Source organism: Apiospora kogelbergensis, assembly GCF_038363985.1.
Source record: "Apiospora kogelbergensis strain CBS 113332 chromosome Unknown utg000005l_segment0_segment0, whole genome shotgun sequence".
Taxonomy (NCBI): domain Eukaryota; kingdom Fungi; phylum Ascomycota; class Sordariomycetes; order Amphisphaeriales; family Apiosporaceae; genus Apiospora; species Apiospora kogelbergensis.
The window spans coordinates 6,558,611-6,579,819 of NW_027117422.1; the positions used below are offsets into that span (position 1 = coordinate 6,558,611).

General features: G+C 49.3%; 6 protein-coding genes across 6 annotated transcripts; 4 read left to right on the top strand and 2 right to left on the bottom strand.

Moving 5' to 3' along the window:
* Nucleotide 1: 1 nt before the first annotated feature.
* On the bottom strand, nucleotides 2–1,524 carry PG998_008812 (uncharacterized protein; the record flags this gene model as incomplete). Its single annotated transcript, XM_066875628.1, has 2 exons — nucleotides 2–330; nucleotides 411–1,524. 2 exons carry the CDS (start codon nucleotides 1,522–1,524, stop codon nucleotides 2–4), a joined length of 1,443 nt encoding a protein of 480 aa, XP_066731573.1.
* Nucleotides 1,525–2,887: 1,363 nt separating this feature from the next.
* Nucleotides 2,888–3,370, bottom strand: PG998_008813 (uncharacterized protein; the record flags this gene model as incomplete). Its single annotated transcript, XM_066875629.1, has 2 exons — nucleotides 2,888–3,102; nucleotides 3,157–3,370. 2 exons carry the CDS (start codon nucleotides 3,368–3,370, stop codon nucleotides 2,888–2,890), a joined length of 429 nt encoding a protein of 142 aa, XP_066731574.1.
* A 1,904-nt stretch (nucleotides 3,371–5,274) lies between these two features.
* Nucleotides 5,275–7,227, top strand: PG998_008814 (uncharacterized protein; the record flags this gene model as incomplete). Its single annotated transcript, XM_066875630.1, has 1 exon — nucleotides 5,275–7,227. One exon carries the CDS (start codon nucleotides 5,275–5,277, stop codon nucleotides 7,225–7,227), a length of 1,953 nt encoding a protein of 650 aa, XP_066731575.1.
* Nucleotides 7,228–8,758: 1,531 nt separating this feature from the next.
* PG998_008815 (aldehyde dehydrogenase) lies at nucleotides 8,759–10,754 on the top strand (the record flags this gene model as incomplete). Its single annotated transcript, XM_066875631.1, has 6 exons — nucleotides 8,759–8,903; nucleotides 8,977–9,306; nucleotides 9,407–10,109; nucleotides 10,181–10,336; nucleotides 10,491–10,549; nucleotides 10,618–10,754. The coding sequence occupies 6 exons, from the start codon at nucleotides 8,759–8,761 to the stop codon at nucleotides 10,752–10,754; spliced, it is 1,530 nt and encodes a 509-aa protein (XP_066731576.1).
* A 2,749-nt stretch (nucleotides 10,755–13,503) lies between these two features.
* PG998_008816 (uncharacterized protein) lies at nucleotides 13,504–15,252 on the top strand (the record flags this gene model as incomplete). The annotated part of the gene is made up of 3 exons (XM_066875632.1): nucleotides 13,504–13,643; nucleotides 13,705–14,200; nucleotides 14,266–15,252. 3 exons carry the CDS (start codon nucleotides 13,504–13,506, stop codon nucleotides 15,250–15,252), a joined length of 1,623 nt encoding a protein of 540 aa, XP_066731577.1.
* Nucleotides 15,253–15,656: 404 nt separating this feature from the next.
* Nucleotides 15,657–17,264, top strand: PG998_008817 (uncharacterized protein; the record flags this gene model as incomplete). Its single annotated transcript, XM_066875633.1, has 1 exon — nucleotides 15,657–17,264. The coding sequence occupies one exon, from the start codon at nucleotides 15,657–15,659 to the stop codon at nucleotides 17,262–17,264; it is 1,608 nt and encodes a 535-aa protein (XP_066731578.1).
* Between the last annotated feature and the right edge of the window lie 3,945 nt (nucleotides 17,265–21,209).

A 21,209-nucleotide genomic window follows, 5' to 3' on the forward strand; every position in this document is an offset into this window, starting at 1 on the left:
ATCAAACAATGTCCCCCACGTGATGAAACGTATAAGGGTCAGTCTGGTCCATCCGGAGCTCCTGGATGATGCTGCTGTTTACCATGCCGTAAAGCCTCGCATCTGCCGTCATCGCAATGGCAGAAAACCTGGCCACTGTCTCTGTTGATTCATTCGCCAGCTTAAGCTTGGCCTCCGGATGCCAGTCGTCCAACCCAGGATCATAGTACTTGACCGACACCGATCCATCAGGGAACAGAGCAGCCACGAAGGCGTGGGTTCGGCCATGGAACGACGCTGCAGCAAATCCCTGCCCCGTCTTCATCGGGATGCCGTACATGATGTTGCGCCCTGTTGTTTCCGCCAGTGTGAGAGGCTGAGAGGCTGCCTCCCAAGGCAAATAACTTGGGGCAATGGCGGGAGAAGCTTACCGAGGTTTGTCCACCACCAATTCCCCTTCTGGAAGTCCTCCCAAGCCGAGCCCATGACGCCATTGGTGTCGTAGAACCCCCAAAGGTAGTCTGACGCGCTGCCGTAGTCCATCGAGATGAGCGCCATGCTGGAGTTGGCGGCGAGGCGGCTGCTGGCGACCGTCGCCGTCCAGTTGTACGTCGAGTTGGCCACCAGGTAGTTCTGGTACTCGTCTTCGAACGTCAGCGACAGCGTGCCGCCGCCGCACCCGGACGCGGCGTCGCGACAGCGCCGCCATGCTGCCGACATTTGGGAGCCGGGTGCCGCCGACAGCTTCACGTCGCTGTGCGGGCCGACGTCGCCCCACACCCATTCCCGGAGCGAGCCGTCGCGGGTGACGATCTGGGTGATGGTGTTGGTGGGTGTCAGGTAAAACAGGCTCAGCTCACTCACGCCAAGACTGGACGTGTTAACAGGGTTCGAAATAGCTGCAGCCGCCAGAGGTGTACTGGCACGAATACCAAGACTGCTGCCGGTGTCTTGGAAGATGTGACTGATGTTGACCTTTGTCCAATTACCTGCCTCCTGCCGGTGAGCAATCAAGGACCCGTCCGTCTCTTGGCTGAAGACCACGTAGATCGTGGCATTCGCCGCCGTCGTCCAGTTGACTGCCGCGAGGTTGGATGGGAGGATCTCGGAGTTCTGGGGTTTTCGACTCAGGACAGTACCGGTCACGGCACCGACGACAGCCACAATGATCAACACTATAATCGCCGCAAATATGAGCCGTCCTCGTCGGTTGAGCGAGGCGCATGCTCTGGGTTTGTCAATCACCTCGCCGACGATATTGCTGGAAGACCTTTCAATGAAGGATTTGTCGTTGGGAAGCTCTGTAAGCGCCGAGATTGGAATCGACGATCTTGGTTCCCAGTCTATCGGCGAGTGCACTTCGATACCATCGTGTTCGTTGTTCACCTCCAATGCACCATCGGCGCGCATGACCTCCAGATCACTTCCCCTATCTCTCTGGTGAACAGGTCCGGTGCCTTCACCTCCACCTGCACCTGCATCGTGTCCATAGTCAACCGCATTGAATAGAGTCCCACGCAGCAGTTGACTCTCGCTGGTCTGCATCCTGTCGACCACCTGTTTTGCCCAAACTAATTCTCTGGACACCTATTGGGTCGGCGGACGGAATACTCCGTGGGGGAGAATTTTGATGTCCTCGTAAAGAACGGTTATCGTATTCATAATGTGCCCGAGCCGAAGTGTATGCATAGGCCACGATGCGCGGAAGCCGTACATGAAAATGATTAAACAAGAAATCGGGAGCTCAGCTTCTGCGGCAGGGAGGGCGCCTCCGTTTTGAACAGTAAAATGCACATTATTCTAGGACTGAGCAGTCCGCAACGTAGGACAACAGGCTGTGGCGCAGCAGCTCTCCTGGCGTCATGATCAAATAGGCGAGCAGCAAGAATCCTATAAGAGATAAGTAAACAGTTGTCTAGTGGTCTAGTGGCTTGGCCTACAGCAGGACCGGAGTACGCCTTGCCTTATCCTAGCTCTACAATAGGCTGCCTGCTCTTGTGGCTGCCATAGCCCGGGATAGCATGACGTAGCTGTAAGCCCTGCTTTCGGTGTGCTGAGCTGCCAATTGCGGTGTGTTTGCCGGCTATCTTGACCCCTCACTGCACAATTGAATGGGCTTATGTTCCTCGCCAGCTGAAGCAATGAATGCGTCGTGGCGCATTCCATTGGACGCGAGCAACACGCACCTGTGTCCATCATCTGGAATGATGGCCGAAGAAACGTTTCGCTGTCTAGGTCCATCATGACGAGCGAAGCCCTACGTCTCCAGCTAGCCTCATCCGTGCCTGCGCTCAAGTCCCAACAGTCGTGGCAGAAGCTGATGCCCACAAGACTGACTTGACCGCAACAGCTCCTACTCTGACGTGTCAGTCGTCTTCTGATGTGGATCTCAGCACCCGTTCGAGTCAAGCTGTGATTGAAAGCGCTTGGAGTTGAGAGTTGGAAGACAACAAGTCGGGGATTGTTGGGCTGGAGTCACTTGGAAAGATTGAAAATAAACGGACTTAAGGAAAGTCTACCCCCACAGAGCTGGAACAAGCCGCTATACCCGCAATACCCGCGCGGCCCGTCCCGTTGGAAGATTTGGAGAGCGGGAATTGCGGAATCATCTCCAAACCCCACCGTCTCTTTTCCGTATGGCCATTTGATGCTGCAGGGCGACAATAGAGTTTACAGGCCAACCACACACAACGGGGGGCAAGAAGACGTCGTAGAAATTATTAGCCGATACATATATATGTCGCCAGAATCCACAGTCGTGACAAATCATCACAAATCACAAATCTCGACTGGCTCGCTACTCCTTCATTCCCCCACGCAATACCGTGACCAGAAGATTTTTCACGAAGGTGAATGGCCATCGTGAGCCCGGAACCCTCTAGCACCCGCAGCTGGTGCTCCAGTGGCCTCAAGCCGGCCGCTTGTACTCCCCCTTGGCCACCATCTCGTTGAGCGTCCTCTCAGTGACCATCATGGCCTCGACGCCGGCGGGCGTGCCGCAGTACACGGTGGCCTGCAGCACCGCCTCGCGGATCTCGACCTCGGTCAACCCGTTGTTGATGGCGCCGCGCGTGTGCAGCGCCAGCTCGAGCCACGCTTTCTGGGCAATGATGATGCCGATGTCTGAACAGAGGGTTAGAAACAACGGCGTCTTCGTCTGGAACTGCAATCACTTACTCAGAAGACTGCGCTGCTTCCGGTCCAGGCCGGGACGTTGCCAAACAGTGCCCCAGGCCCATTCGGTGATGAGCTCCTGGCCCGGCATCGTGAATGAGGTGGCATTTTTCAGGGCTGCGTCGACGTACTCGTCGCCGAGGACGGCGCGGCGCACCTTGACGCCCTCCTCAAACAACTTTTTATGAAGTTCGTCAAAGTCTGGGTTGGAGGACATGATAATAATGGTGTTGGGACTGAGTGAAGTGCAGATAATGGTTCTCTGAGCTTGCTTGAGCTTGAAGGGGTAATGTGAATGTGTCGAGATCGAGGATGAAGCTTTCACAGCGAGTGGTGCGCAGTAACTGCTTATAGGTAATCCTGCACTACACCGTGATAATGCGCAGTGCGTGCGTTTCCCTTCCGTCTTCTTTTCGTGCGGCCGCTCGCGATATCTGCGGGATGGCGGGGCCGCCCACGGGGCCACGAACATCGACGCCTTCCTCGTTACGTGTATCATCACGTCTTGTCTCGAATACAACATCTGCCCTGCATTACAGTGGTTCCTCGGCCGAGCGGATCGTCGTTGTATACTATGGTTCGCCATTCGGCAAACGGCAAGGGGCCGATGCTTGTTATTCAACCGATGGAGCCTCGATGGAGCGCCTCCACTCACATGCGGTTAAATCAAGCATCTCTGCCAAGGACGTGAGTTCATCCGAGCCGCATATAGCCCTGCAACCTTGGCCAATCCTGATCTGCGCTTCCCGGGGAGCGTGCCCGTGTCGCCGCCATGCGCTTTGTGAGGCTGGGATACTTACATAAGGTTTCGACCTGCAGCTCGACAGCTATTTTTATTACGTGAAATTTGCCAGTCTGCAGCTCAGCTTCTGTAAGTATCCGCTATTTCTATTACGTGAAATTTGCCAGTCTGCAGCTCAGCTCCTGTAAGTATCTGAATTGCTACCTTGTAAGGACGGTGGAAATTCCGCTTCAAAGTAGATTGCCACTTACAGCTGAAATCAATGACTTCAGTCGTCATTAGTTTTCCAACCGGGCTGTCGTACTTTTACTGTCCTTTCCTGCTGGGATTTGATATAGCCAAGGCCAAGGCGTGGCCTAGAATGCCCTGTGGATGGAGTGCCTCCCTCTACGACTCTAGATCCCAGATCTTAGATCTCGCTCTCAGTCTCAGTGAGAAACTCGTCCACCTGTTCATGACACCCACTCTACCCGTTCGATATAACTAGTCCCTGACCCACTATACGATCCTTTGTAAGCCGCTCCACTCCACCATGATCGGGCCGTTGGAAATATTCCTCATGCATGCAATATCACCTCGTGTCTATACTCGTGTACTTGAGAGGCTCTGGCGCAAATATCAGGCAGCATCCCAATTTTTAAAGTTTTCATCTGGGGAACATTGACGTTTCATTCGTGGCATATCCATGCCGCTCGATGCGCGTCTCTTATATACCAGAGACCCTGATTGCGTTCTTCATTGGCAGCCTACCTCATGCTCGGGGCCACAACCGAACCACAACCGAACCCGCCCCGGTATATCGAGAGACCCATTGTCAAAGCGAGAGTCATCGTGAAAACGACACTATGGGACATTGCCCGTTTCTGCCCCCGTATTACGAATGGGAGTTGACGAATGGGAGATAGCGAATGGGCGACGACGAATGGGGAGATGACTCATGCCTGTCCAGGTCTGTCATATCGCCAGCTGCGGTTCGTCATCCGGACTCTGCTTACAGAATGGTGTGTGGCATCCGAGGTGGACTGTGAGAAGGATGAAGGGATTGATACCTCAAGGACGACAGGAATAATATCGAAAACATCAAGGGGCTTCTCAGGACTATCGTTTATGCACTTGGCACAGGTTCGTGCGTCTGGTTCCAAAGCTACGATATTTGTGTAGGGGAGGCAAAATGCTGACCATATCAACAAGGTCCGTGGTGTTGATCAGTGGCATTGGGAATATATAAAGGAGGTCTCAATGTTCAACTCATTGACATTGACCTGGCCATCATCCATCCATCCATCAAACATCCATCAAGCAATCCAATCAAGCACTCCAAGCAAGCCACATCAAGATTCTGTTCTTCTACAACCTACCAAGCTTCAACCAGTTTCAATATGACTGTTTCCCAATTCTCTTCCACCCGCACAACCCCTGGCTCCTACCATGCCCATATCGCCATCGTGGGCGCCGGACCTCGAGGAACCAGCGTTCTTGAGCGTCTAGCGGCTTACGCACCAGACCTCGTCAGTCCCGGCAAAGACTTGACGGTCCACGTCATCGACCCATCACCACCCGGAGCCGGCAACGTGTGGCGCACGACTCAGTCCTCAGAGCTGTTGATGAACACCGTCACGTCCCAGATCACACTTTTCACAGACAAGAGTGTTGAGTCGGCCAGACGGATCTGCCCCGGGCCAACTCTCTATGAATGGCTGGCGGACAAGTACCCTCAGTACGGACCGGATGATTACCCAACCCGAGCTATCTATGGGGAATATTTGCAATGGGTTTTCGATGACGTTGTCGCTCGGGCGCCGCCTAACTTCCACGTCGAGGTCCACGCCACCCGTGCCGTCCGCCTCGACGACGGCCTGAAGGGCTTCCAGACGCTGGCGCTAGACAACGGCACGACTCTGACCGGCCTGGCTGCCGTAGTCTTGGCCCAAGGTCACTTGCCGCTCGTGGCAGACCCGGAACAGCAGGCGCTGACGGCGTACGCGCAGCAGCATCCCGGGCTGACTTACATTGCGCCAGTCAACCCGGCTGACGTAGACCTTTCTCCACTCGGCGCGGGGAAGCCCGTTTTTCTGCGCGGCCTTGGCCTCTGTTTCTTCGACTACATGGCACTGCTGACGCTGGGACGCGGCGGGCGCTTCGAGAGGACGGACCAAGGGCTGCGCTACATGGCCTCTGGCGCCGAGCCACGCATGTATGCCAGCTCGCGCCGCGGCATCCCGTTCCAGGCCCGCGGCGACAACGAAAAGGGCGCTTACGGCCGACACTATTCCATCTTGATGACGGACGAAGTCATTGCCGGCTTCCGGCGCCGCGCTAATGCAGGCGACGACAACGCGCCCGACTTCATGAAGGAGGTCTGGCCCTTGATTCGCAAGGAGGTCGAGCTGATCTACTACGAGGCACTGCTTCAGCGCACCGACTTCCGAGCGCGGTTTCTCGAAGTTCCGTCGGAGAGCATTGAGGAATATCAGCTGCTCGAGGAGGTCGGTGTAACGCCGAGCCAGATCTGGTCTTGGGATCTCCTTGGCCGACCCCACGCCGGCCGCAAATTCGCCGACGCGGCGGAGTGGCAGGACTGGATCGTGGAGTACTTGCGCGAGGACGTCCGCCACGCGTCCTTGGGCAACGTCAGCGGACCACTGAAGGCGGCGCTGGATCTACTGCGTGACCTGCGCAACGAGGTCCGGCTCATCGTCGACCACGCCGGGCTCTCCGGCGCCTCGCGCAAGGACCACGTCGACCGCTGGTACACGCCGCTCAACGGGTACTTGTCGATCGGGCCGCCGCGCGAGCGCATCGAGCAGATGATTGCACTGCTAGAGGCCGGCGTGCTCACGCTCGTGGGCCCTTTCCCCGAGGTGGTGCTAAGGGAGGACGGACATGGCTGGACCGCCCAGTCCCCCGAGGTGCCCGGTTCGGCGGTCCACGTCACGGCCCTCGTCGAGGCCCGGCTGCCAGAGCCCGATCTGCGCCAGACAGGCGACGCGCTGCTCGCACGGCTTCAGGAGACGGGCCAGTGCCGGCCCCACATGTCGGGAGAAGGGTACGAGACTGGCGGGCTCGACGTCACCCAGAGCCCCTTCCATTTGATCGACTGCCAGGGACGAGCGCACCCGCGGCGGTTTGCGCTGGGCGTCCCTACCGAGGGCGCACATTGGGTCACGGCTGCAGGGGCGCGTCCGGGCGTCAACTCGGTCACGCTCTGCGACACCGACGCCGTGGCTGGGGCCGCCCTTGTCACCGCAGCGGGTGGCATGCGTGCGCTCTCGCCCCAGTTCCGGCCCATGGTTCAAAGCGAGGCTATGATGATGACGCCTGTCTGTCTATGAGTGGGAGATCTGGGTGGAATGGGCGGGAAACAATCAGGGATCCAATCTTTACAAAAGTGTGTTGTCTTTCATTATTTAAAATTGAATGTCGAAGATCTAGATATGAAATAAATGTATAGAAAGAATTCATTGGGATCTTTTGAGAATGCGTGACGGCCTAGTATATTAAGTTCCGAGGGCGAATATCTTCTTTCAGCTAAGCCTATACTAAATCAAAAAGGCGAGCTAGATTGCTTAGCTGCTTCACATCCTTTATATCATGACATCGAATCCAAGGAGATATCATTGTCTCACTTAAATTTTAAAAGGACTCTGCAGTATTGAGATCGATTGGCACATATACGAACCATGACGAGCTCCAACGTGTCATTTAATTCATGAATTATGGCTCCCAGTCGTGTCCGTTTCCAGAATGGCCACCTTCGCTCGGGCTAATAACAAACAGAAACCCCTGTACTTGCCAGCGTCCAATACTTTAAGCGGCTATTACATCAGTTCCTTGCAGGGCGCGGTAGCATTAACAAGAAAAAGTCGTCCGTCCTGGAAAGACCGATTGCCCTGGCCCAGGAGTATGTGACAATGTCCCATTGAGACGGGTTCAATAGTATATCTGGGAAGTACGCCGTCAATGGGCTTGGTGTCATGGTCTTCGAGAGCATCATGATAGCCCAGCTTGACGATGTCGCCAATTTGGACGACGGATCTCTTCGTGTTGGCAAGGTGGTATAGGGGGTATGGCCTTGTAGGTGGTGAGCGTGACCAGAGCTTCTGGTATGATTCAAAGAGAACATTCAAGGTCATTGACCGGCTTCAGGTTGATGTTGTCGTCGATTACGCCTGGTTTCAGCTGTAGCGAGCACGTATGTCGTGCATGTCAAAACCGCACCATGGCAGTCTTCCACCGATAATGGCTCACAGTCAGTCCTAATATTGACTGGATGTCACTGATGAAGCATTATGGCCCGTGGTGGGCATCTGCTAGCCCAATCCCGCAGGTGGTATTGCGTGATCTAGATTAATTGGGCAGGGGTGATACTGGCTGGGCTATCCGATTACCGATGCCAGGGATTGATCACCGACTACCGCCCCCAGCATCTCCATGTAGCTAGGATCCGCGCGCCGACTACCGCCGCCAAGTGATGGCACCATTGCCGAAGTTGACAAAGTTGGAGAATGGCACAGATCCCGGCTAGTTACTGGCCTTGCCCCTGTCGGCGGTACCCCATCGCCAACGCGTTGCTTGTTACCCCAGACTACCAGTAGCTAGCATGTGCTTTGCTCCATTGATTTCGTGCTTGATGACCTGGTGCCAAGATTGCTGGGTTGGGTAACTTGGAGATTAATTAAGATGGCGACCATGACATCTAATGGCATCCTAGTCCGAGTCCTCGAGTCTTCTTCTCTCTAGCCAGGTGTCGCATAGACATCCGAGGAACGCAACTTTCTCCAACTTCATCAATTCGCCCTGGTTCAATACATCGTGGCAGGCCCGTGTTTCATTGTACCTGTCTGTTGCAAACCCGCCGCCACGATGTCGCACTTTCTTCGTGATCACAACTACAAGGCGACGAAGCATGTTTCCACCAACTTGGTCCTGGCCACTATGGTCTTGATGACCAGCGTCTTTGCCTATGGCTTCGAAAACTCGGTTCTATCCACAGTGCAAGCCATGAACGGTGAGAGCTCCCCACCGGTGTGCCTGCGCTCCTAGCCAGGCCAAACAAAACAGCAAGTTGACTGAGGATGCAGCCTACGAGCGAACGTTCGGCGAGTACAATGAAAAGAAAAAGACGTACGGGTTCACCGTCGACCACCTCGCCTACCTAAATGCCTTCCCACTGGTCGCCTACGCCATTGGCGTCATAATCTTTTCGCAGATAGGCGAGCGCTTCGGCCGCAAGGCCGTATTCTACAGCATGAACTGCATCTGCATCATCGGTGTGGCCATCTGCTACGCCGGTAGGACGTACGCATGGGCACTGGCTGGTCGTATGATCATCAACCTCCACGTCGGGGCTGAGGCCTGGCTGGTGCCTATGTGGCTGGCCGAGATTGTGCCCGCCGCCGTCCGTGGTTCCAGTAAGTCGACTGCCACCAAAGAGTCTGCTCGTTACCAGCAATCAAGACCCCATTTGCACTTTCCTACTCGTTGCACACATGTACCACCTGAAACTAATAGATTTCGACACAGTGGTCGCCATCTACGCCTTCAGCCACGTCCTAGCCGGGTTCATAGCCGCCATCATCACCAACGAGACCAGCAAGATCCACGGCGACGACAGCTGGAAGATCCCGATCGCCGTCATGTTTGCCTTCCCGGCCCTGGCCCTGAGCCTGGCCTGGAATGTGCCAGAGTCGCCTCGCTGGCTGCTACGACAGGGCCGGTTCAAGCAGGCTGTCGAGAGCCTGTACTACATCAACGGCGCCGACAAAAACTACAGCGCCGAGCAGGAAGCCCAGCTCCTCTTGGAAACGATCGAGAACGCGCCGACCAAGGGCGGCTGGAACGAGCTGTTCAGGGGCGTCAACAAGCGCCGCACCCTGGGCGGCCTCGTAGCGGCCGGCTCCAACCAGCTGACCGGCCAAGCATTCGCCTCCACCTACGGTACCGTCTTTCTCAAGCAGATCAACGTCATGGACCCCTTCACGGGAACCTTGATCAAGCGCGCCGGCCTCCTCGTCGGCTGCATCTTCGTCATCACCATGGTCGAGAAGATCGGGAGGCGCCGCGTCATTCTTGTCATGGGCGCCATCACGACGATCGTGCTCATGGTTATGGGCGGCCTCGGCACGGTTCCCAACGCCACCAAGCCCGTCCAGCACGGTATCCTGGCCATGTCCATTATTTTCCCCTGCGCATACATGATTGCCTATGGCTCCCCGTAAGTTCCGCCACCCCCTGGCCACTTGCTGTTTTCCTTTTCTCCCCAAGATATTTACCATTCTATTACAGCATGACGGTCATCAAGGCCGAGATTCCCCACACCTCTCTACGCGACAAATCCAACATGCTCTTTTGGACCGTGTCTAACCTCTGCAACATCTTGGTCACCTTCACGCTGCCCTACTTGCTCAAGGCGCCCTACGCCAACCTCGGAGCCCAGGTTGGGTTTTGTCTACGGCAGCATCTCTTTCGTCTTCTTGGTCTTGACCTTTTTGATGCTGCCTGAAATGACTGGAAAGTAAGTTACATTGGCTGTTACTCTCTTGCATTGATAAAATGCCTGTTTCTAGAACTCAACTGACAACTGACATCTATCCAGATCACTCGAAGAAGTCGACGAGATGTTTGAGAAGCGCGTTCCAGCCTGGAGAAGCAGAGGTAATTGAGCATCTTGAGATATGTTGCCACCAAGCCACCCGGAAGTACTGACATGGCCACTTCCATAGATTTCCGAGCCACTGGCATTGCCGCAGACGTTACTCGTCTCGAAAACGACCACACACTCGTTGCGGCTGGCAGCGATAAATCGCATTCGGCAGAGCACCTCGAACAGGTGCAGTCTGCCAACAAGAAGTCCCCGTAACACAGCGGGTGACGTAGCACGAATATTTGGTGGTTCTCCCACTGGTTGGCATTCAGCTTCATTATCTCTAGTTTCGATAGTTGGTCTTGGAATAGACTAGTGCGTGAGATGCGTGTGATTACCTGATCATTTGTTCACTTCATTTGTCTGCCTTATACAATCGGCTTCCGAACTTGGTGAGCCAATGATCCGCTCCGGAACACCCACGCTTCTGTCACGCTCTTCCTAAGATTGGGGATTTTGACTTCAATGCTACTGCTCAATGCACAGTCAGGTCAACGCAGCCTATCTGGGCTAGAGCTGCATGTAGCTCCCTGTCTTCCATTAATGAACTCCGCACCTGTGGAGTTGCTCAAGTGGATCGCCGACTACCGGTCAGGGGTGTGCGAAAGACATGCACATCGGCAGATAGTCGGAGAGCACTGGATAAATAGCAAATGCACAATATGCATGTAATTGAAAATAGGACTTATCACGTTGATCACGTCAGAGCCTCCTCACTCGTTAACGCGCATCTGGATGTTTCTATGCGATTGATGGATGAGCAGTCCCTTGCCACCCATAGAAGCGTGACCAATGGAGCCACTAACGGGCAAGGGTCATCAATCGAGACGTCAAAACCTTTTCCGGAGCATCGATGCTGATATCGTGGACTTGCGTTGGAATAGTGACCAGGTAATTCCTTATTTCTATTTTTGGTAATTCAACTTGGCTGAGCCCCCCGTAACCGCGCATGTTGCTCTCCATTTCCCCATCATGCTCGCTTGAACTAGTTCACCTCTAGCCGGACTAGATATAAAGAAGCGACATATTGGTATCGTCATGTTGATGAGCATGTCTGCTTAGGTCTATGCACTTCATGCCGATCCTGAGTGAAGCGGGAGATCATGGGTAAGGTGGTTGAATTTGAGAACTACTCTGGCACCATAGCAACTGCTGCCTTTTCAGTGTTTTGTTCTTGAGATGCCAGAACTGCGCACTCGAATGACATTCTACATATACCCCAGCGACAAATCCAGTACGGGGAGGTTCCTGGCAGCGACGTTATTAGGATAAAAGCATATAATCTCCGCCGAAAGACCCTGGATCGTTGAACTAATACAGCAACCAATTATTAAAACATCATTAGTCGAGTATATCTTCCCCCGAATGCGCAATATCTATCTCCATGGTAGCCTGGCAGCGTGAGACATGAGTTGATTTAAACCAGTCTTTTGCCCCCCAAAGGTGGCATACAGACAAGTTCATCGAAGCTAATACGCCAAGGTCCGCCAGCTGTAAACCGGCCGGTGATGGTGATGGATCAAAAGGTGGGAGCCTCGCCGGATGGGCTGTTTCGGGGCAGCTCATGGCGTTGAGATCACTCAAGGCATACTGGCCACTCTGAAGGACAAGACTCGTATGGAAATGCATGATCTGTTCCAGAGTGCAAGTTCTGACATGCTGCTGCTTGCTGCCGTTGGTTGCTTCTGCTACCTAGAACGGGCATCACATGGAGGCCCATCACTCACCTGTTGACACAGGCCTCTCTCACATCTAAAACACCTTGAGAACCCAACAATACAGCCAGCGCTGACATGGCCCGTGAACATCATCGCTACATCGACCACCTCAATTTGTTCCTCATCATGGCCAAGTCGTGCACCAAGTAAGAGAGAATATTTGACATGCACCCGAAAGGAAAAGAGTATAGAATAGCATGCGATTGAACAAGGACTGTTGAAGATGGACTGAATAAAACGACAATTACTCAGATGCCTTGGTACTCTCCTGACGGCAGAGGGGGCAGCAGTCACAATCTCGCCCAATCAGACGAGACGCATATTACGTGCTGATTCAGTGTGTAGCACGCGATAGCAATGCCACCAATCAAATACCATGGATTAGCTCTTCGACCCCCTGGCTTCCAAGATGAATTTGAGATGCCGAGCGATCTTGAGATACCAAGCCATGACGTCCATCTTTCATCTTCTCGGATAATAGTCTTCAATACCAGGTCTTGAGACAGCCGTTTTGAAATGCAAGGGTCTCGTCTAGCGCCAACCAATGGGAGTTCTACTGGTCAACCCCAAGTCGTCTTTCTATCTCCACCTTCCCCGCGTTTTCCTCAGAAAGTAGTGTGGGTCGTCCCGGTAGCCGGCGCCCTGGTGAATTGTGGTTAAGCAATTCTTATCGGCATCCCGATCGACCGTCACCGAAACCCTATCTAATTAACCTTAACTTTTCTGACGACAACGCGGATTTGCACCTCCATCATGCCTCCTCCCAGGTCGGCTGGAACTTGCGTGCAGTGTCGTGCTCGAAAGGTGAGTTAATCCCAGGAAGACATGTCTTGCTTTAACTCTTTCGGGCTCGTTCATCCCAAACTGATACGATTTGTACTCTGGTCAGGTCCGCTGCAGTGGAGGGCCCTCCTCTTGTCTACATTGTGAGCGTCTGGAGTACGAATGTTCGTTTGCCACTTCTCCAGGAGATGGTCAAGATGAAAGGAACACCACTGCCACCACGCCTGCGCTGGAGAAGAGGAGGAGGCCGCTGGCGTGTGTACCGTGTCGCTCCACCAAGTCCAAATGCACCGGCGAACGCCCGTCCTGTAACTCATGCCAGACCCGCTCGAAACACTGCGTATACCCCGACTCCAAGAGACGAAAGTCGTGCTCTGGTTCCGGGCTCACACGGCCCGTCGATACTCAGCCAGTGGCAGGAGTTGATGCTACCCCCTCGGAGAAGTCCCCGGATATCAGGCCAGATGCAGAGATGCCCCGACGTGACCAACGATAAACATGTCACGTTGTCGGAGAACTATGCCGCTTCTTCTGAGACGTCCTACGCCGAAAGCTTCTCCGGCACGATAGTCACTCCTACTGGGGAATCTCCAGGGGGAGTATGGTGCTATACCGACAGAAGGGCCCATGACAGGATCATGGCGAAGCTCAATTTCCAATATCAGCTTCGACGATCCATCCCTAACAAGTTTCGCTCTTCCCGAAATCCATGAGCAGCTCCAGATTATCAACGACTACTTCCGTCATGTCTATGTCCACCCTGGCTCAGCATTCCTCTCCGAAGTGTCCATCACTAAGCGATGCCTCAACGGGACCATCTCCGAGGTGCTGCTGCTCGCCATCTGCGCCCTTACCGCGACCGTGCTACGATATCCGAGATATTATCCCGCACAAAGCACATGCTGGATCCAAAAAGCCGAAGATCTCCTTTGGGCCGGCGTAGAGAGCCCGACCGTGCCCAAGACACAGGCCCTTCTTCTCGCAGTTTTGTGCCGGGTGGAGACGGGAAACGTGAAAAGAGGCTACATGCTTCTGTCCTTGGCATCGCAGTCGGCCAGCGCGTTACGGCTGCACTACGAGCGGCTCGATTTGGACCACCATAGCCAAGAGGTCCGGAGGCGTCTGACCTGGTCTATCATGTTAATCGACACCTACTTCTCGGTCGGGCTGCCAGAAGCCGGCACTTGCCCCCCGACAACATTTACCTCAAAATGCCATGCGCCGAGGAGGATTTCCATGGAGGTGGCGTCGCCGGTCTTCCACCAGCCTCCCTAGATGGCGTGTCCGAGGGCGGTCTCCTGCAATACTACATCCGGCTAACGGTTATCCGGCGAGATGTTCTACGGCTAACTCGAAACCTTCATCTGCAAGTCAAAGAAACTCCGCAAATAACAGGCTTGGTCGAGGTGGTCGAAGGTATGCTGAAGTCTCTCAAGATCTCAGAGCCGCCGGCATACAGTACCCAAGAGCTCCAGAGATACGCCAACTCTAGGTGGCTGGTGAGGTACGCCGCCGTGCAGCTCGGCTGGCATCAGAGCCACTGCGACATTTACCGCCTGTTTCTCCTTGGGTACAAAGAGGCCGCCCCGGATGCCATGATTCAAGCCTGCGAGCCGGACTACGTGGCGCAGGCTGTTGCCTTGTCTATCAGTCACGCCCGAACCGTGATTAACATCATTCACGACATTCACAATCTCCGGGTGCCGCTTGTCTCGCCCCCAAGGGACATGTGCATCGGCGGATATCATTCGTCCCGGCTGCTCCTTTACTTGAGCGGCTCAGAACCGAAACGCAAAGACCAGGAGGTCACCAACGAGAAGGCGGTGTCGTTGGCCAGGAGCACGCTTGCCATCCTGCGACCCCTGTTTGAGACATCGCCCGTGCTGGGAGAAACGATCGAGGCCTTGGACCAAATCATCACCGCGCACGTCTCCGGTGTTCGAGTACCGCCCGGAGATTTTGCCAACGAAGACCGAGGAGCTGGCAGCCGCATCCGGCGTCCCCAATACGCCATGGCCATTCAGAGGCATACGGCCCTGGGAGTACACAGCGCACTCAGACAAGCGCAATTCCACGACGACAACGAAGATGCCGGAGAAGATGCCGGCGAAATCGTAACAGAGGCTAGCTTGCATAACAACGGACCCAACATCTGGTCTGCACAGGGATGGCTGCAAGGCTTCTCGCCTGGATCGTCGCATGACTGCATTTGAGAGGGGTGTCCAAAAGGCCGCCAGCCAGGGTGGAGTCAATCATGAAAATGTCGGAGTATTCCCGACTACCGAGACCAAGGTGGGTGGAGAGTCAGGGGTCCACTGGCTGGTCGGTCACTTGTGCGGGGATGCATGATTTCTCTTGGGGTTTCGGCTGAACCCCGCGAACACACGTCCCCGGATCAGACGATTCACATGTCCGAAGCCGGAGGAGTAGTGTCTGTATTAATCGCAGGATCCCGTTCCATTGGGAGATACCAAGTTGGTCATCGCTAATCGACTCTCAACCCATTTGAATTCTGTGAATGAACATATCACCACGGAACTCCACACATATTTTTGGTAACACCGGGGAGAGCAGCAGCCAACATGGAGTCCAAATCGCCCCCAATATCCTGTTCATCATGGCCGACGACCATGCCGCCAAGTCCATCTCCTGCTACGGCGCGGGCATCAACTCGACGCCGCACCTGGACCGGCTGGCCAAGGAGGGCATGCGATTCAACCACTGCTACGTCACGAACAGCATCTGCACGCCGTCCCGGGCCGCCATCCTCTGCGGGACGCACAACCACGTCAACGGCGTCATGACGCTCGACTCCAAGATCAACAAGCGGCTGCCCAACGTGGCGAAGCAGCTGCGGGCCGCGCCTCTGGGTGACGGCGGCTACCAGACAGCCATGATCGGGAAGTGGCACCTGGGCGAGGGCCGCGACCACGAGCCCACGGGCTTCGACTACTGGAGTGTCGTGCCGGGCCAGGGCGAGTACTGGGATCCGCAGTTTCTCGAGCCCGGCGGCAAGACGGTGCGGGTGCCAGGTTACGCGACCGACGTCATCACAGACAAGACCATCGACTTCATCAAATCGCGGGACAAGTCGCGGCCCTTCTTCGCCATGTGCCACCACAAGGCACCGCACCGGTCGTGGGAGTACGACACGAAGCACAAGGACCTCTACAAGGACCCCGTCCGGCTGCCCGACACCTTCACCGACGACTACAAGAACCGGGCCAACGCGGCGAAGGTCGCCAAGATGCGCGTCGCTCAGGACCTCACCTACACAGACCTCGGACTCGTGCAGCCAGAGGGCCCGGCCGCCGACGTGGGCGTCAAGATGATCGATGCGTGGAACTGGGTCGACCGCAAAATCCCCGCCCCCGCAGACCCGCGCGAGATGCGGCCCCTGATCTGCAAAGAGACCGGCCAGTCCTTCACGTTCCAGACGCCCGCCGAGCTCGCCGAGTTCAAGTTCCAGCGCTACATGCAGCGGTACCTGCGGACGATCCAGAGCATCGACGACAACGTGGGCCGTCTGCTCGACTTCCTGGACGAGGAGGACCTGGCGAGGGACACCGTCGTCATCTACACATCGGACCAAGGCTTCTTCCTCGGCGAGCACGGCTGGTTCGACAAGCGCTTCATGTACGAGGAGAGTTTCCAGATGCCGTTCTTGGTGCGGTATCCGCGCGAGATCCAAGCAGGAAGCATCTGCAACGACATCATCAGCAATGTCGACTTTGCGCCCACGTTCTTGGACCTCGCAGGCCTCCGGGTGCCCACCTACATGCAAGGGTACTCCTTCAGGTCCTTGTTGCAGGGCAACACGCCCAAGGACTGGCAGCAGGTCGCCTACCATCGCTACTGGATGCACAACGACATCATTCACAATGCGTATGCCCACTACGGCGTCCGCGACCAGCGGTACAAGCTCATCTATTGGTACTGCGAGGACTTCAGGCTCGAGGGGGCCCGGCCCACCAGCAGCAGGAACCTACCAAGCCCCATGGCCGGTGGCGTCAGCCTCGACACCGACGACGAGGAACATAAAGAGTGGGAGTTGTTCGACTGCGACAGGGATCCGTTGGAGTTGTTCAATTGTTACCATGATCCGGCGTACGCCGACGTGGTCAAGATGATGACGGCGAAGCTCGAAGACAAGATGGCAGAGATTGGGGATGAGCCTGTCCATGGCAAGGGACTCCTAGAGAAGATCCGGAAGGAGTATACATGATTATGAATACATTCAGGTTGTAAATATCGTTAATGTATAAGCTACTATAGAGTAATAAAATATATATAAAATAAAGAAAGGAAATAATATACTTAAAGCTTTTATTCTAGCTGTAGAATCTCGCGAGCCCATCGTAGACCCATTATAAACTACATACCTAAGCACGGGCTACCCCCCACGTACGACTATACCTACTATACCGCCCCGCTATATACGACTATACGACCGATTACACCTATACGACCGATCACACCTACACGACCGACTATACCTACACGACCGACTATACTTATAAACTTATAACCGACCCCAAGCACGATCCATTATAATAAGCGACCGTACAATCCTACGTCCGTTATCGCTAACTAACTACTTATATAATAATTATATTATATATAACACGTTACTACCCTATTATACTAAATTATACCGTTATCTATTTTATTATTAAATCCGTGTATATATATATTATATATATATATTATATTATAAGTATCCCTTTTATAATATTAAATTAAATAAAATAAAAAATAATAAAATATTATATAAATAATTATTATATATTTATAACGAACATATTTATTTATTATAAATAATAATAATTATAAATATATAAATTTATTCTTATATTATATATATTTACGTATTTATAATAATTAACTAGCCGACCGTTATAACTATATAATATATTTCTGATTATTATTTATATAAAATATATTTAAATAATTAATATAACTTTATTTTTAATAATAAATAAAATAATATATAACCTTTAATATAAATTACTTTATTTAAAGAAAAGGTTAGAATTATTAATTATACTTTATTCTTATATACCGTTCTCATTTATTATTATACCTTTTATTTAAAATTATTATTATATTACGTTATTAACTACTTTATAATAATAAATTAATATCCGAGATAATAAAAATTATATTCTTATATAATAAATTTATATAAAACGATATATATAAACGATTATTATATTAAACGGACTATTAATATATATATATTTATAAATACCTTTATAATTAATTATTATATATATAATACCTGAAAACTATACGGATAAAACTTATATTTTTAAAGAACTATACCGGTAACCCTAGAAAATTATATAATTTTAATAATCCGCTAAACCCTAACCGTAGAATCTTATAAGCCTACTATAGACCTATTATAAATTACACTTAAACGCACGGGCCGCTTTCTATACACGACTATACCTACTACACCGCCCCACTATATACAACTATATAACCGACTATATTTATATAACCAACTATACTTATATAACCGACTGCGCTTATATAACTAACTATATTTATAAACTTATAACTAACCTTAAACACAATTTATTATAATAATAAGCGATTATATAATCTTATATCTATTACTAATTAATTACCTATATAATATATATACTATATATAATATATTATTACCCTAGCCGTAGAATCGGCCGGGTCCATCGTGGACTACACCTACGCACGGGCTACCTCCCACGCACGACCACACGACCGACCACACCTACAGCGCCGCCCCGCCACGGACAACTACACGACCGACCACACGACCGACTACACGACCGATCACACAACCGACTATACCTATAACGCCGCCCTATTATAAACGATTATATAATCGATTATATAACTAATTATATAATTAATTATATCCCCTTTTATAGTTAATTATATTTATATAATTAATTTTATTAAAATTATATATTTTATTATTTTTATAAAAAAATAAAATTAAATTTAAATTAAATAATATAATTTATTATTAAATAAAATATATTATTTAATGGAATACTTTTTTTATTAACCCTCTTTATTAAATTTTAATATATTTTATCTCTATAATTATAATATTTAATCCTTTATTAAAAAGTAAATTTAAATTAATAATTTAAATAACGTGAGACTTTTTAAAGTTTATTAATTAAAAAGGTATTATAAAAGTATATAATATCCTATTATTTATATTTAATAAATAAATTAACGGCTAAACTTTATAATATAAATTCTAATATTTATAATATAAATTAATATTAATTAAAGAAAAGATATTATATAAGTATATAATCGATTTAAATATCTAAAGAATACCTTTTAAAATTATTAATATAGAAAATATAATTAATTTTTTTATAAAAATATATAGCGGTAAGTATATTAATAAATATTAAATTAAATACTTTATTAACCGTAATTTAAACTTAAAAATTAAAATAAATTAGAAATATAATTATTAAAGAGTTCTTTATAAAGATCCGAAAGTTATTTCTAATTAATTTAAATTAATTATAAATATAAAAGTTAAATATAATATTATAAATAAAGATATATAAAATTTTAATAAAATTAGCTTTATAATAAGTATTATTAATTTAATATTTATTATAATATACGCTAATCGATCTAAAAAAGTAAAAATAATTTAATTTAATAATTAAGAATAGTTAACGGTAATAGAATATATTAATTTATAAAGTTAATATATTCCGTTATTTTTAATCGTTTAAAGTTAATATTACTTTATAAATTAATTACGTAAAATTAATTTATTAAATAATTAAATAATTAAATTAACTAATAGTACCCACTAGGGATGCTAACTAGCACAGGACCCACCCTTCCTAAATAGGAAGGTAATATAGTACGGCAGTACTAGTGAGACCCTACTTACTAGGGTCCCTACTCCTACTACCTATTAAAGAAACTCTTCCTTCTCTATCTTAATACTATTATATTAATATATACCTATTTAAATATATTATAATTAGTAATATCTCTTTAAACCGGAAATAGTTTTTAAACTTATTTTTTCCGATTTAATAGCTTTACCAGACGATTAACTTTCTTTATATATATAATATAAAGTTAAACGATTAAAAAGTTAGCTTATATAATTACCCCCGCTAATTAATCTCGGATCTCTACGTATAATATAGATCTAAATATCGATTTACCGGAATTAACAATTAACGAAGCTATATATATATAATACTTAACTTCCTCTTAATCTAAGATAAACCTTAATCTACTCTTTCAAACTACTTATATAAAGTAGTTTAAAATTAATTAAATCCTTCTAATTATTAAAGCACCCTATATAAATAACTACAAAAACGCGTTACACTTTAATAAATATAAATCTCCCCTACGAATACAATTTAATAAACCCTTAAAGCTAAAAAATTATTCGTTTATACTAACTTAAACCTAATTTATTTACATAATTTTTAAATATTACAGTTTCTTTTTATTTATATAATCGTATAAATTAATAAATTTACCCTCTCTTCTTCCCTTTGTACTATATTTATAACGTTTTTATTAATTACCTCTTCTTAACTTTAACTTTAATTAAGAAATATTAAATATTATATCTTCCACAAATTAACGCCTAACTCAAGGTAATAACCAAGAACGACATACTACTAACATAACCGGAACGAAGAAACTACCCGATAAATAATCTCGACTTACTTCTATATCCTAACCTATTAGTAATATACAACTACCCGACACCCCAACTAGCGCACAACATATCTCTATCTACAGCTAAGATACTATCGCTAATAAATTAATAGCCGAAATAATCGCGTATCTCAACCAACAAAATTACCGAAGCGATTTATAGCATTATATTAATAAATCCGACAAGTTACAAATAAATATAAACTACGTTAATTCCCCTAATAAATTCCTACCTAAATAACGAACTATTATAAACTATAACCTTTTAAACTAATTAAAGTTAAATAAAAGAAGAAAGCTCGACAACCCTCCCAATCCGCTACTATATAAACTAAAAATCCTCCCACCCCTTACACAATAAAATACAAAATAAAGTAAAACGATAATAAAAAAGGGTTAGGGTTAGGGTTAGGGTTAGGGTTAGGTTAGGGTTAGGGTTAGGGTTAGGGTTAGG